The following is a 14,551-nucleotide window of genomic DNA, read 5'->3' on the forward strand; positions in this document are numbered from 1 at the left end:
GGAGGGCTACATATTTCACATGCGCGGGGCGGGGAAACTGCTGGACGATTACAGGTTCCGGATGGAGCTGGCCCCTTCGTGGCGACCACAAATCCTATCACGCTGCAAGAATCTCGACTTGTTCACAGACAAATGAAGGTCGACGATACTTGCAGACCGAGTCTGACGTCTATGGGACCCCACCCCTACCCTGCGCCTCCAGGGGCCGGGACAACCGCGACCCGTCCCCACTCCTCGCGCCTCCGGGATCAACCTAGAACTCTGTGGGCGCCCGCAGAAGACGCATGCGCACTGCTCCCTCCTCGTCTCCTCCTTCCCTTCGTTAATTAGTTCATCGCATTTCAAGTGCTGGATCCTTTTTGTCCCTTATTGCGTGCGGTGTCAGCTTCCTTGCGGAAGTGGTGGCCGTGAGAGAAGAAGATGGCGGCCCCTGTAGTGGCGCCGCCTGGTGTGGTGGTTAGTCGGGCCAACAAGCGCAGCAGCGCGGGGCCGGGAGGCAGCGGTGGCGGGGGAGCCAGAGGGGCGGAGGAGGAACCGCCGCCGCCCCTACAAGCAGTTCTGGTGGCCGATAGCTTCGATCGCCGCTTCTTCCCCATCTCCAAGGACCAGCCTCGGGTGAGCGCAGCGCACGCGAGCAGCCAGAGGGCAGGAAGTGTGGCAGGGCTGGAGCAAGTTCTCCTTTCGGCTAACTACTACGGCAAGCCTTTGAAGGACTTGTGTCCATACTGTTATCCTAAAACCGAGTTTACGTGGTTAGGAAGGAGGCAGAGGTACTGTCTTAAACCCTGATGACTGCTGACCAAGTTAGTGGCCGGCAGATTTGGGCATTGGTAATGCTGTACACCTCGGGTTTGAAAAGAATGAAGAGAGCTAAATGTAGAAACAGCGCTTGAGAAAGTCTTCACGCGGGGATTCAGTGCCCCTGGAAGAGGTTGCGCCGCTTTTAACCTTGCAGATGACGGATGCTTAGGTGAAAAGAAACGACCTTTTGCCTCTGAAAGGGCGGTAATATGCCTTAAAAAGAACAGGCTAGATCTCGGTCAGTGTACTTTTTTTTTCCCCCTCCAGGTTCTAATGATACCCGGTGCTATCTGTCGAAAGGACAAAATGGGTTTAGTGGTTGATTGCCATCAGCCCCCGAGTTGTCTAGACAATGGAGTATTGAACTCAGCTGGGTCGTTCAGCAGCCCTCAGTTCAGAGAGAGGGAACTGCATGGGATTTAAGAAAATCCTCTCTAATTCTTTCGAAAAAGCCTAATGGCTGTTCATTTTTGAAAAGTGACGGGAGATGGCTAACCTCTGACACTTAGAAAGGGATCAAGGAAGGAAATCTTATGGGGAAGAAGGCCTTAGCAATGCTTAAATTTATGGAAATATGATTGATTTCCAGTATTATCCTTTGCCAGCGGTGAACTGCCATTCTGTCACAGCTCTGTGTCTGATACAAGGCACACAGATTCTGTACTTACCATCCCCAAATTGCAACGTTTCAGACTCAGGCTTAGAGCATGACGTGAACATCAAAGGCAGGAACCTGTGTACCTTTGAATTGGAAAGATACAGCAAAATTACACCATTTGGAAATATTAATAGAGGAGTGAAAATTGTTGCAGTGGGGTATCCAAAGGGATTCGAGACCTCAATTTTTTTTCATCTTCTATCCTTCAGGTCCTCTTGCCCCTGGCCAATGTGGCATTAATTGACTATACTCTGGAATTCCTGACTGCCACAGGTGTACAGGAAACATTTGTCTTTTGTTGCTGGAAAGCTGCTCAAATCAAAGAACATTTACTGTAAGGCCCTGCAACTTTTCTTCTTTTCTTTCCATGTTTCGCCATCTTTTTCCAGTTTCTTCAGGATGAATATAACTAAGGGGAAATGTGAGAAGGGAAAAATGTGTCTACTTAGACATCATTGTAAGTTCTAAGGGTATTTTTTACACTTATCAGGAGGTGAGCAGCTGAAACTTTGTATCTGTCTGTCTTGGGTTTTCTATGACAAAGATTAAAGAATAAACTTGGGTTTTTTCTGAATCTCATTATAAAGTTTGGTCCCAGTGGACTTTGCTTTTATGTAATGGCTTCAGTATGGAAGTTACAACGATAACATCTTTGTTTTCCCACTGAGTTTCTAAATCTTGTTTGTTCTCACCTTCGAGGATATAAATGAGTTCCTTGTCATTTTTGTATTCCCACTGCCTAACTCAGTCCCAAGCATGTAGTGAGCACTTACATGTTTTTTGAAATCTTGAAAACTAGGGAATCTGGCCGGGCGCGGTGGCTCAAACCTGTAATCCCAGCACTTTGGGAGGCCGAGGCGGGTGGATCACGAGGTCAGGAGATCGAGACTATCCTGGCTAACACGGTGAAACCCCGTCTCTACTAAAAATACAAAAAACTAGCCGGGCGTGGTGGCGGGCGCCTGTAGTCTCAGCTACTTGGGAGGCTGAGGCGGGAGAATGGCGTGAACCCGGGAGGCGGAGCTTGCAGTGAGCCGAGATCACGCCACTGCACTCCAGCCTGGGAGACACAGCGAGACTCCGTCTCAAAAAAAAAAAAAAAGAAAACTAGGGAATCGCATCACTTATGGAAGTCCAGGAAATAAAGACTAGGACATTAGCATGGTCTCCATCAGACAGTTGCTAAATGTTATATGGATTGCAGAAGGGGAAAGCTGACATGAAGTGTGTTCCCAGGGTACTTTGTGTACCCTAGGCTTCAGCAGGATTTTGAGTTCAAATTGATGTTTAGGGACAAGGGGTCAAGGTATGGAGGGGAAATAACCATGTTTCCTAACCCATAAAACAAGACTGGTGACACAGGATGCTGAAAGCATTCATTGTAGTTCATGATTCTCTTTGAAGTTGAAGACGCTGGCAAGAACCCAAAAAAGCCATTGAGGACTGTGAATGCTGAATGGGGGTGAAAAATGGGGAAGGCTCAAATGATATTTATGCTTGATATATTCATTCCCCTCACCCTCCCTTCCTTTAGGAAGTCCAAGTGGTGCCGCCCTACATCTCTCAATGTGGTTCGAATAATTACATCAGAGCTCTATCGATCACTGGGAGATGTCCTCCGTGATGTTGATGCCAAGGCCTTGGTGCGCTCTGACTTCCTTCTGGTGTATGGGGATGTCATCTCAAACATCAATATCACCAGAGCCCTTGAGGAACACAGGTCAGGATGGGAAAATGACAGGAACAAGGGTTAAAGACCAGCAGAGCCCTGAGACTGCTTTTTGCAGTTCTCTCCCTCCTGTCCTTTATAGGTTGAGACGGAAGCTAGAAAAAAATGTTTCTGTGATGACGATGATCTTCAAGGAGTCATCCCCCAGCCACCCAACTCGTTGCCACGAAGAAAATGTGGTAGTGGCTGTGGATAATGCCACAAACAGGGTTCTCCATTTTCAGAAGACCCAGGGTCTCCGGCGTTTTTCGTTTCCTCTGGTGTGTGGATATCTGGGATCCTTAGAGGTGGGGAAGTGACAGGCTTCAGTGGGAGAAACGAATTAAAGTCCTTGTAACTTCTCCCCACAGAGCCTGTTTCAGGGCAGTAGTGATGGAGTGGAGGTTCGATATGATTTACTGGATTGTCATATCAGCATCTGTTCTCCTCAGGTGAGCTCTTTAGGGCTGGGGCTACACACCCAAAGAGTAGAACTCTGTATGTCTGTTATTGCACCCTTAGAAGGCCAGGGTATATTTCTTCTCCCTCTTTATTTTCATTATTTTTATTTTTATTTTTTGAGACAGAGTCTCATTCTGTTGCCCAGGCTGGAGTGCAGTGGTGTGATCCCAGCTCACTGCAAACTCTGCCTCCTAGGTTGAAGTGATTCTCCTGCCTCAGCCTCTTGAGTAGCTGGGATTACAGGCACACACTACCATGCCTGGCTAATTTTATATTTTTAATAGAGATGGGGTTTCACCATTTTGTCCAGGCTGGTCTTGGCCTCCCAAAGTGCTGGGATCACAGGCATGAGCCACCACACCTGGCCTTATTTTCATTTTTATTTATATATGTTTTGAGACAGGGTCTCGCTCTGTGGCCCAGGCTGGAGCATATTGGCACTGTGATGGCTCACTGCAGCCTCAACCTGCTGGGTTCGGGTGAACCTCCTGCCTCAGCCTCCTGAGTAGCTGGAACCACAGGCATGCACTACCACTGATTTTTGTATTTTTTTGTAGAGACTGGGTTTTGCCCTGTCCAGCCTGGTCATGAACTCCTGAGCTCAAGCAATCTGACCACCTCGACCTTCCAAAATGCTGGAATTACAGGCATGAGCCACTATGGTTTTTGTTGTTGTTGTTTTGAGACGGAGTCTCACTCTGTCGCCTAGGCTGGAGTGCACTGGCAAAAATCTCAGCTCACTGCAGCCTCTGCCTCCCGGGTTCTAGTGATTCTCCTGCCTCACCCTTTCGTTTTTTTGTTTTTTTTTTTTTTGAGACGGAGTCTCGCTCTGTCACCCAGGCTGGAGTGCAGTGGCCGGATCTCAGCTCACTGCAAGCTCCGCCTCCTGGGTTCACGCCATTCTCCTGCCTCAGCCTCCCGAGTAGCTGGGACTACAGGCGCCCGCCACCTCGCCCGGCTAGTTTTTTGTATTTTTTTTAGTAGAGACGGGGTTTCACCGTGTTAGCCAGGATGGTCTCGATCTCCTGACCTCGTGATCCGCCCGTCTCGGCCTCCAAAGTGCTGGGATTAGAGGCTTGAGCCACCACGCCCGGCCTGCCTCACCCTTTCAAGTAGCTGGGACTACAGGTATGCGCCACCATACCCAGCTATTTTTTGTATTTCTTAGTAGAGGTGGGGTTTCACCATATTGGCCAGGCTGGTCTCTAACTCCTGACCTCAGGTGATCCTCCCGCCTTGGTCTCCCAAAGTTCTGCAATTACAGGCGTGAGCCACCGCACCCAGACTTTTTTTTTTTTTTTTTTTTTTGAGACAGAGTTTCGCTCTTGTTGCCCAGGCTTGATGCAATGGTGCGATCTCAGCTCATCGCAACCTCTGCCTCCTAGATTCAAGCAATTCTCCTGCCTCAGCCTCCCAAGTAGCTAGGATTACAGGCATGTGCCACCACACCCAGCTAATTTTTGTATTTTTTTTTTTTTTTTTTGAGACGGAGTCTTGCTCTGTCGCCCAGGCTGGAGTGCAGTGGCCGGATCTCAGCTCACTGCAAGCTCCGCCTCCCGGGTTTACGCCATTCTCCTGCCTCAGCCTCCCGAGTAGCTGGGACTACAGGCGCCTGCCACCTCACCCAGCTAGTTTTTTGTATTTTTTAGTAGAGACGGGGTTTCACCGTGTTAGTCAGGATGGTCTTAATCTCCTGACCTCGTGATCTGCCCATCTTGGCCTCCCAAAGTGCTGGGATTACAGGCTTGAGCCACTGCGCCCGGCCTAATTTTTGTATTTTTAGTAGAGATGAGGTTTTACCATGTTGGTCAGGCTGGTCTCGAACTCCCGACCTCAGGTGATCTGCCTCCCTCAGCCTCCCAAAGTGCTGGGATTACAGGCGTGAGCCACTGCAGCCAGGTTTTTTTTCTTTTTTAGAATCTGTTGTAAAGCAAATATCTTGTCTCCAGTATCCCACTGGGAGTCTCTTTGGAATTCTGGTCCATGTCCAGCTGTCATAGGGTTTGCTAGGTCTCTGGGGGTTTATCTGTGCTCCTAGAGAATAGTACTTAATCCTGGCCAAGCGCGGTGGCCAAGGTGAGTGGATCATGAGGTCAGGAGTTCGAGACCAGCTTGACCAACACAGTGAAACCCCATCTCTACTAAAAAAAAAAAAAATACAAAAATTAGCTGGGTGTGGTGATGGGCACTTGTAATCCCAGCTACTTGGGAGGTTGAGGCACAAGAATCACTTGAACCCAGGAAGCGGAGGTTGCAGTGAGCCGAGATCATGCCGCTGCACTTCAGCCTGGGCAACAGAGCTAGACTCGTCTCAAAAAAAAAAAAAAAAAAAAAGAATAGTACTTAATTCTAGCCCACTCCGCTTCCCTTCCACAGGTGGCGCAACTCTTTACAGACAACTTTGACTACCAAACTCGAGATGACTTTGTGCGAGGTCTCTTAGTGAATGAGGAGGTGAGAAAAGTCTTCCAATGCCTCTTTAGGAGAGAGGAGAAGGCTATGATTGTATCTCATGCTGGTAACTTTTGATCCCTTTTTGTGTTTTATTGAGGCTTAGGAGGGAGGAAAAGCCGGGGGCAGGAGGAACAGTACACAAAGAAGAGTCTTTGTGGCAGTGAGAGGCAGAGGGGAGCTTACGAGGATTAGAAAATTTGTACTTTGGGGCATTCTTCCTGTCTTTCTTGCTTAGGTGACCTCCCTTTCCTTCTCATTCAGATTCTAGGGAACCAGATCCACATGCACGTAACAGCTAAGGAATATGGTGCCCGTGTCTCCAACCTACACATGTACTCAGCTGTCTGTGCTGACGTCATCCGCCGATGGGTCTACCCTCTCACCCCAGAGGCGAACTTCACTGACAGCACCACCCAGAGCTGCACTCATTCCCGGCACAATATCTACCGAGGGCCTGAGGTCAGCCTGGGCCATGGCAGCATCCTAGAGGAAAATGTGCTCCTGGGCTCTGGCACTGTCATTGGCAGCAATTGCTTTATCACCAACAGTGTCATTGGCCCTGGCTGCCGCATTGGTGAGCACAGGTGGGGAATCAAGCCAACCATCCTAGGAACAGGAACCTGGGAGGTGCATGTCTCCAGAAACACAAGGGATGGCTACACAAGGGACAGTCCCTAGGAATAAGGAACTAGAGTGGCTACCTCAGGAAAGGAGGAAACAGGGATTTGAAAACAGTGATACCTTAATTTGTGGCCTGTGAGCCTCTCATTGGATGACTCTTCACATTCCAGGGTACCCTATAGTCACATTCAGGAGCAAGCAGATAATTAACATGCAGTAACAACATCTATTTAGCACATTACAGTTTACAAAGGGCTTTTATATACATTGTTTCATTAATCCTCATAATTTACAAATAAACAGGCTCAACAAGATTTTCTTGCCCAAGGTCATTGGCAATAATGGTGGGACCTGAATCTGGGTTTTCTGATTGTAAGTCCAGTGTTCTTTTTAGTCTACCATAACTGCCTGGTTGGCCTCTTGGTAACTCATTTTGGTTGCAGTAATGTGATGCTTCTAATAGTACTTCCCCTTTCCAAGAACAACAGTAAGGCTCAGATTCTAGGGGCTGAGTGTGGTGGCTCATGCTTATAATCCCAGCCATGGTGGGAAGATCGCTTGAGCCCAGGAGTTCAAGACCAGCCTGGGCAACATGGCGACACCCCTTCTCTGCAAATGATACAAAAATTAGCCAGGCGTGATGGCACGTGCCTGTAGTCTCAGCTCTCCGGGAGGCTGAGGCAGGAGGATTACCTGAGCCCAGAGGTCGAGGGTGCAGTGAGTCATGATCATACTACTGCACTCCAACCTGGGTGACAGAGTGAGACCATGTCTCAAAAGAAAAAAAAGACTTGGATTCTAAAATGTACCAGAAGAGGTGGAATTATTTGGTTCTGCTTGTAGACATAGATATGATTCTAATAAGGTTTTTTAGTTCAGAGGGTCCCCAGAAATCCTGAAGGTTCTCGGGTTCTTAAGCACTGTATATAGTCTATAACTGTTGTAAACTTGATGAAGTATCTTCTCTTCTCAGGCTTGGGCTTAGAGGGTGAGTGGGTGTTTCTGGTGACTTGTGGGATGGGGAATGAGAGTTAGGTGGGAGCTGTGCTGGTGTCAGTCAGCCCTGTCCTTTATGAAGGGCTCTGCTCTGCAGTTGGTACCCTTAGTGACCCAGAGGCCTTCCCATCCTGAGCCAGGTGATAACGTGGTGCTGGACCAGACCTACCTGTGGCAGGGTGTTCGAGTGGCTACTGGAGCACAGATCCATCAGTCTCTGCTTTGTGACAATGCTGAGGTCAAGGAACGAGTGACACTGAAACCACGCTGTGTCCTCACTTCCCAGGTAAGACCTGATGTGTACTGTGCACGGGCCCCAAATTGAGTGGCAGTCACATTGAGCCAGAAGGGACATTATTTCCACCCATAATCCTGTCTGAGTTGAGAGAACAAATCCGGTGGTTTCATTTACCGTCTAGGCTTAGTTTAAAAAAAAAGAAAAAAGTTGCTCTCATTATCAGGATGCGCTTTTCCTCCACACACTAATGGTTCTGTGTTTTTTTCCCCTAGGTGGTTGTGGGCCCAAATATCATGCTGCCTGAGGGCTCGGTAATCTCTTTGCACCCTCCAGATGCAGAGGAAGATGAAGATGATGGGGAGTTCAGTGATGATTCTGGGACTGACCAAGAAAAGGAGAAAGTGAAGATGAAAGGTGTGAGATTCGACAGGTGTGGGGCATCTGTGTGTCTCGCTGCCTCATAGAAGAACCAGTGTTTCCTCCTGGAGGGATTAGTGTTTCCGCTGGGCCCTCTATAGATCATTGCCTTTTCCAGGTTACAATCCAGCAGAAGTAGGAGTTGCTGGCAAGGGCTACCTCTGGAAAGCTGCAGGCATGAACATAGAGGAAGAGGAGGAACTGCAGCAGAATCTGTGGGGTGAGCTAGGCCTGATGCCTGCCCTCCTACTGAATCGGAATATTTTGAAGGATAATGAATACTTCAGAGTCGCATTACTTATTCACTCCTTTATTTATGCAGACAGGGCAGGTATATTGCTCTCTGTCTATGGCTCTTTTTTTTCTTTTTCCTCACCCATTATGGCTTCTCAGGACTCAAGATCAACATGGAAGAAGAGAGTGAAAGTGAAAGTGAGCAAAGTATGGATTCTGAGGAGCCGGACAGCCGGGGAGGCTCCCCTCAGATGGATGACATCAAAGGTGAGTGGCCAGGGGAGAAATGCGCTGGACTGGTTTATTCTCTGCCTGGATCAACTAGCCAGAGGCTTGTGTTCCTCAGAAAGGGTTTGGTATCAAGTCAAGACTGGATGACTTAGAGCATTTTGGAATGATGTTGGCCCATGAACTTACTCTTGCTTTGATTCCAGTGTTCCAGAATGAAGTTCTAGGAACACTACAGCGGGGCAAAGAGGAGAACATTTCTTGTGACAATCTCGTCCTGGAAATCAATTCTCTCAAGTAAGAGCAGCCCCTCCCTGTTCTCCTCGGGGTGATCCCAGGAAAGTAGAGGCTTTCTCGTAAGCGTTTCTTCTCCAAATAGGAATGTATTCCTTTGAAATCCCAAATGGAAAGACCAGTAGTATTTGGAGCAAGGAGAGCACTATTAAGTTCTAGCCTCAGCATAGACTTTCTCCTTCCTAAACCCTCCCCTTCCATATTCCATCCAAATTCCTCTTCAATGTCTGTCAGTGTCATAGTTCTAAGCCTGCTGAAAGGCCAGTGAAGGCCCTGGTGTCACCCCAGTCTCCCCACAGGTATGCCTATAACATAAGTCTAAAGGAGGTGATGCAGGTACTGAGCCACGTGGTCCTGGAGTTCCCCCTGCAACAGATGGATTCCCCACTTGACTCAAGCCGCTACTGTGCCCTGCTGCTTCCTGTGAGCAAAAATCGGAGCTGAGTACAAGGGATTGGGTAGAGGCAGATACACATCCTTGCTGTACTTGACTTTAAAGGAAATCAGGAGTAGACTAGCCTGTTATATTGGGTATATGACTTCTGGTTCCTTTCTCCTTGCCTCTGGAAGCTGGTTGGGCTCTAGAGCAGCCTTGGCTGGTTCAGAGGGGTCAGGTTGAGTTCAATACTGACTGGCCTTTGAGACTCCAGGATTCATACCATCCTAGGCCCCCAAAGGTATACTCAGAATGGACCTTTACATTCAGACTCTATGGCAGCAATTTGACCCAACACAAGATCAGCCTCTGGGGTGGGAATAGGTATTTTGAGGCAGCCTATAGCATCTGATCCCCTTTCACCTTCCCTAAGGAATCTGTTTTTCCCAAACCCTGTCAACAACTCCCAAGTCCCTCCGACATAATTCCACAGAACCTGTATCATCTCCCTCTTGTCCACCCATGTCATCAATATGGATTTGCTTGGATGTCCAGGTACAGGTGAATGCTCAGGAATATATTGCAGCTCCCTTCTTTCTTCCATAGCTGCTCAAGGCCTGGAGCCCTGTTTTTAGGAACTACATAAAGCGTGCAGCCGACCACTTGGAAGCGTTAGCAGCCATTGAGGACTTCTTCCTAGAGCATGAAGCTCTTGGTATTTCCATGGCCAAGGTGAATATGACCTCAAGCCCCATTCTTCTGCACTTGCTTTCAAATGAGGGTTTGTGACCACTGTGGGAGACATAAAATAGAAGCTAATGTGAATCCAGTATGGACCATCCACTCCCCCAATATCATGCTTATTGCTAGAATAGTACAGCTTGGAGCCGGGCTAGTAAGGTAGCCATCTGGGAGGTGGTCTGGAAATGTGCAAAGCTCTCCTCAGCAATAGTTCCAGAAGTTAGACCTGCCCCAGGAGCAGAGTGAACAGCTCACTCTTGTCCATTTTGGAGGAGGCTACTCAGTGCGTAGAGGGATCTGAGGGCCTGGTAGAGTATCCTGCTGGACTCTCCAAGGCCCCTGAGGTTCCCTTTATTGGTCTTTTGCAGGTACTGATGGCTTTCTACCAGCTGGAGATCCTGGCTGAGGAAACAATTCTGAGCTGGTTCAGCCAAAGAGATACAACTGACAAGGGCCGGCAGTTGCGCAAGAATCAACAGGTGTGTCAGGCTGCCCTCCTCTCGTCAAGATGGTTATCTCATTCCCAGGTCCTGGCCCCTAGACTCTAGGGTGGTTGGTTTCTGAGGCTCTGGTTGTTAAAAGCTGTTTATCTGCCGAGGGGAACAGGAGAGTTGTGTGCACCTCCCCCAGCTGATCTCTCCTTTGCTTCCTTACAGCTGCAGAGGTTCATCCAGTGGCTACAAGAGGCAGAAGAGGAGTCATCTGAAGATGACTGAAGTCACACTGCCTGCCCCTGTGGGTGTGATTGAGTACCCTCCTGGCTCCTGGGCTGGGACAAGTAAGGAACTAGCTGCAGAGGGATGAATGACCACCATCCAGGCTGAGACTGAAAGGAGCAGAGGCTGGAACTACAGTATTCTCTCCCCTGCTAGCAACCATGTGCCTCCCATCCTGACTGTGGAATTGGGATGTGGGAAGTGTGGCTGGAACAAAGCTTCTGCCTAGGGAGGAGCTAAGCAGGCCCTGCAGTTGGAGGAAGGCCAGAGGAACAGCTTTGTGCTCCGGCTTTCCCTCAGGGAACAGCAGAGAGCAGCTGGCTCTCTCTGCTGCTTGTATATGTTAATATTAAAAGAGAGAGCGGTGTATTTGGTTTGTCTCCATCCCTGACTAATCAGCCAGTGAAGTATGTGACCAGAGTCACATGGTAGCCTTTCCTTAACACCTGGGGGAGAGGGAGGACAGAGGTTTCCAGCCACTAGGTGGTACTGTGGTACCTTGCGAATTAACCTTTCCCATGGTTCATGGGTAGCAGAGGGCCGAGGTTCTTTTCCATCCTCTGGGGACCAACTTGTGATCCTGGGGTGATGTGCCTAAGCCCATTTCCATAGAGTCCGATTTTGAACACTTTTCTGCCAGAGGGTTATGTTGCCAACCATAAGTAAAGCCCATTAGACATGTCAGTTCCTCTCACATACCTTTTCCAGTTGATCTGGTACTCGTTCTGTCAGGAAGGTGGGCCACTCTTCATCTTAAAAATAAGGAAATCAGGCCGGGCGCAGTGGCTCAAGCCTGTAATCCCAGCACTTTGGAAGGCCGAGACGGGCGGATCACGAGGTCAGGAGATCGAGACCACTCTGGCTAACACGGTGAAACCCCGTCTCTACTAAAAAATACAAAAAAAAAACTAGCCGGGCAAGGTGGCGGGCGCCTGTAGTCCCAGCTACTCGGGAGGCTGAGGCAGGAGAATAGCGTAAACCTGGGAGGCGGAGCTTGCAGTGAGCTGAGATTCAGCCACTGCACTCCAGCCCCGGCGACAGAGCAAGACTCCGTCTCAAAAAAAATAAATAAATAAATCAGCTCAAGGTCACATGACTCTTGAGGGATAAAGCTAAGGACTTGACCCTCAGAATGCAGAACTCTGTACTTCAGCATATTGTGTTTCAGTGAAGGGGAAATTGGCCCCACAGACAAATATAACCCAGAGCCAGTAATGGAAGTTCCAAGAACACAGGAAGGCCCTGTGAAGGGTGCTTCCCTTGAGAGTGTTTACTATGTGACAGGCAAATAGTTTTCACATATTGTTTCGTTAACCCTCACATGAGCCCTATGAAGTCTTATCCCCATTTTCATATAAGGTGCCTGAAGCTCACAGAGCTTCCCTAACTAGTAACTGGTAGAGCCAGGTTTGATATTGGACTCTTGACCTGGAGCTTGTCACTTTGCTGTATTGCTTTAACTTCAACCAAAAGAGACATGCCTTTCTGTCTTTTCAAGTTCCTTGTCTTCATACAGAGTGAGTCAATAATTTTGGCCGGGGCCAGTGGCTCACGCCTGTAATCCCAGCACCTTGGGAGGCCAAGGAAGGTGGATCACCTGAGGTCGAGAGTTCAAGACCAACATAGTGAAACCCCATCTCTACAAAAATACAAAAATTAACTGGGCGTTGTGGCAGGCGCCTGTAATCCCAGCGACTCGGGAGGCTGAGGCAGGGAGAATTGCTTGAACCCGGGAGGCGGAGGTTGCAGTGAGCCGAGATTGCGCCACTGCACTCCAGCCTTGGCAACAGAGCAAGACTCCACCTCAAAAAAATATAACAATAATAATTTCCTTTAGTGGTACTTAAACTGTGGCTAATGTGACTGTTGTAACAAGCGATGCTCTGCCCCCCATCCCTACTGCCCCAGACATTACAGATCAAATGGTTGCCTTTATTCATTTTAGTTGGGTAGAAAGACATAAACTGTCCCAGGCACGGTGGCTCACGCCTGTAATCCTAGCACTTTGGGAGGCCGAGGTGGGCAGATCAGCTGAGGTCAGGAGTTTGGGACAAGCCTGGCCAACATGGTGAAACTCCGTCTCTACTAAAAATACAAAAATTAGCCGGGTATGGTGGCGGGCACCTATAATCCCAGCTACTCGGAAGGCTGAGGCAGGAGAGTCGCTTGAACCCAGGAGGCGGCAGTTGCGGTAAGCCGAGATTGCACCATTGCACTGCAGCCTGGGCGATGAGTGAAACTCCGTCTCAAAAAAAAGATATAAACTGAGGACATGGTGACTGATGTCTTCGAAGTATGAAGGCATTACTGGAAAAGGAAAAGACAGGCTGGCCAGGGTTTGGCTTAATTTACTTTTCTAGTAAATCTCAGTTTCTGTCTCGTCAGGTACAGGATCTAGTATCTAGTATGAAGATTCTGGCATTATGGCATGGACCTAGTACAGTGAGACACAAGTAACTTACAAGGCATCCCTGATCTGTACTGAATGTATAGCAGAAATCAGAAGTAGTCTACGGAGCTTTTTCGGAAAGAGAGATTACTTCCAGTTAGGGTGATTAGGGAAGGCCTTACAGAAATTTGATGCTGGAGTGGCCTAAAAAATAGGCTGGAAGGATGCATTAAAAGCAAAACAAAAACTTTCCAGTTAAATATGGAAAATTAAACATATTAGCTTTTATGTCCCCTCCAAAAACTCTATTGAAAACCAGTAAAGGAATTATTTTAAAAAGGCATGTGACCTGGCCGGTCTCAGTGGCTCACACCTGTAATCCCAGCACTTTGGAGGCCGAGGCGGGTGAATCACCTGAGGGCAGGAGTTCAAGACCACCCTGGCCAACACAGTAAACCCCTATTAAAAATACAAAAAAAAAAAAGGCGCAGTGACTCGCACCTGTAATCCCAGCACTTTGGGAGGCTAAGGTGGGCGGATCCCCTGAGGTCAGGAGTTTGAGACCAGGCTGGCCAACATGATGAAACCCCATCTCTACTAAAAATACAAAAATTAGCTGGGCATGGTGGCAGGCGCCTGTAATCCCAGCTACTCAGGAGGCTGAGGCAGGACAATCACTTGAACCTGGGAGGTGGAGGTTGCAGTGAGCCGAGATCACACCACTGCACTCCAGCCTGGGGGACAAGAGTGAGACTTCATCTCAAAAAAACAAACAAACAAAAAAATTAGCTGGGCATGGCAGCGGGCGCCTGTAATCCCAGCTATTCGGGAGACTGAGGCAGGAGAATCACTTGAACCTGGGAGGCAGAGGTTGCAGTGAGCCGAGATCAGGCCATTGCACACCAGCGTGGGGGACAAGAGTGAGACTTCATCTCAAAAAAAAAAAAAAAAAATTAACCAGGCATGGTGGCGGGTGCCTGTAATCCCAGCTACTCAGGAGACTGAGGCAGGAGAATTGCTTGAACCCAGGAGGCAGAGGTTGCAGTGAGCCGACATCGTGCCATTGCACCCCAACCTGGGTGACAAGAGTGAAACTCTGTCTCAAAAAATACATATAATAAAGCCATGTGACCCAGTAATAAGGAAAATAGGAGGTGACAATGAATGAGAGATGCCAACATTTTGGAAGATGAAAAACAGAAGAGTCGACAATGACTT

The 14,551-nt window shown here is 48.5% G+C and overlaps 1 protein-coding gene and 1 long non-coding RNA gene across 10 annotated transcripts; one reads left to right on the forward strand and one right to left on the reverse strand.

The window, feature by feature from the left end:
- Positions 1 to 392: 392 nt before the first annotated feature.
- On the forward strand, positions 393 to 11,313 carry EIF2B5 (eukaryotic translation initiation factor 2B subunit epsilon). 9 transcript variants are annotated; one of them, XR_012430913.1, is made up of 16 exons: positions 393 to 615; positions 1,669 to 1,793; positions 2,994 to 3,179; positions 3,271 to 3,448; positions 3,539 to 3,619; positions 6,006 to 6,083; positions 6,345 to 6,667; positions 7,841 to 7,986; positions 8,211 to 8,368; positions 8,474 to 8,575; positions 8,749 to 8,856; positions 9,024 to 9,114; positions 9,411 to 9,534; positions 10,094 to 10,219; positions 10,597 to 10,707; positions 10,885 to 11,313. XR_012430913.1 is itself a non-coding variant. In XM_074031512.1 (16 exons), the coding sequence occupies exons 7-16, from the start codon at positions 6,577 to 6,579 to the stop codon at positions 10,942 to 10,944; spliced, it is 1,101 nt and encodes a 366-aa protein (XP_073887613.1). In that variant the 5' UTR covers positions 393 to 615; positions 1,669 to 1,793; positions 2,994 to 3,179; positions 3,271 to 3,448; positions 3,539 to 3,619; positions 6,006 to 6,147; positions 6,345 to 6,576; the 3' UTR covers positions 10,945 to 11,313. The 9 variants fall into 9 exon arrangements, 4 of the variants coding, with proteins under 4 accessions (XP_073887613.1, XP_073887611.1, XP_073887612.1 ...); XR_012430912.1 differs by having other exon boundaries at positions 8,211 to 8,352; positions 9,400 to 9,534; XR_012430911.1 differs by having other exon boundaries at positions 6,345 to 6,657; positions 9,400 to 9,534.
- On the reverse strand, positions 8,653 to 12,502 carry LOC123571663 (uncharacterized). The gene is made up of 2 exons (XR_006695868.3): positions 11,644 to 12,502; positions 8,653 to 10,279 (listed from the first exon to the last, which is right to left on the reverse strand). It is a non-coding gene; the product is annotated as an uncharacterized lncRNA (long non-coding RNA).
- Positions 12,503 to 14,551: the final 2,049 nt, after the last annotated feature.

Source organism: Macaca fascicularis, chromosome 2 (genome assembly GCF_037993035.2).
Source record: "Macaca fascicularis isolate 582-1 chromosome 2, T2T-MFA8v1.1".
Taxonomy (NCBI): Eukaryota; Metazoa; Chordata; class Mammalia; order Primates; family Cercopithecidae; genus Macaca; species Macaca fascicularis.

Excerpts from the sequence above, each read along its gene's own strand:
- EIF2B5 (XM_005546519.4), top strand. The coding sequence starts at position 421 with ATGGCGGCCCCTGTAGTGGCGCCGCCTGGTGTGGTGGTTAGTCGGGCC. Across the intron at positions 1,794-2,993 it reads CAAATCAAAGAACATTTACT|GAAGTCCAAGTGGTGCCGCC; the intron begins GTAAGGCCCTGC and ends CCCTTCCTTTAG. Across the intron at positions 10,708-10,884 it reads AGTTGCGCAAGAATCAACAG|CTGCAGAGGTTCATCCAGTG; the intron begins GTGTGTCAGGCT and ends GCTTCCTTACAG.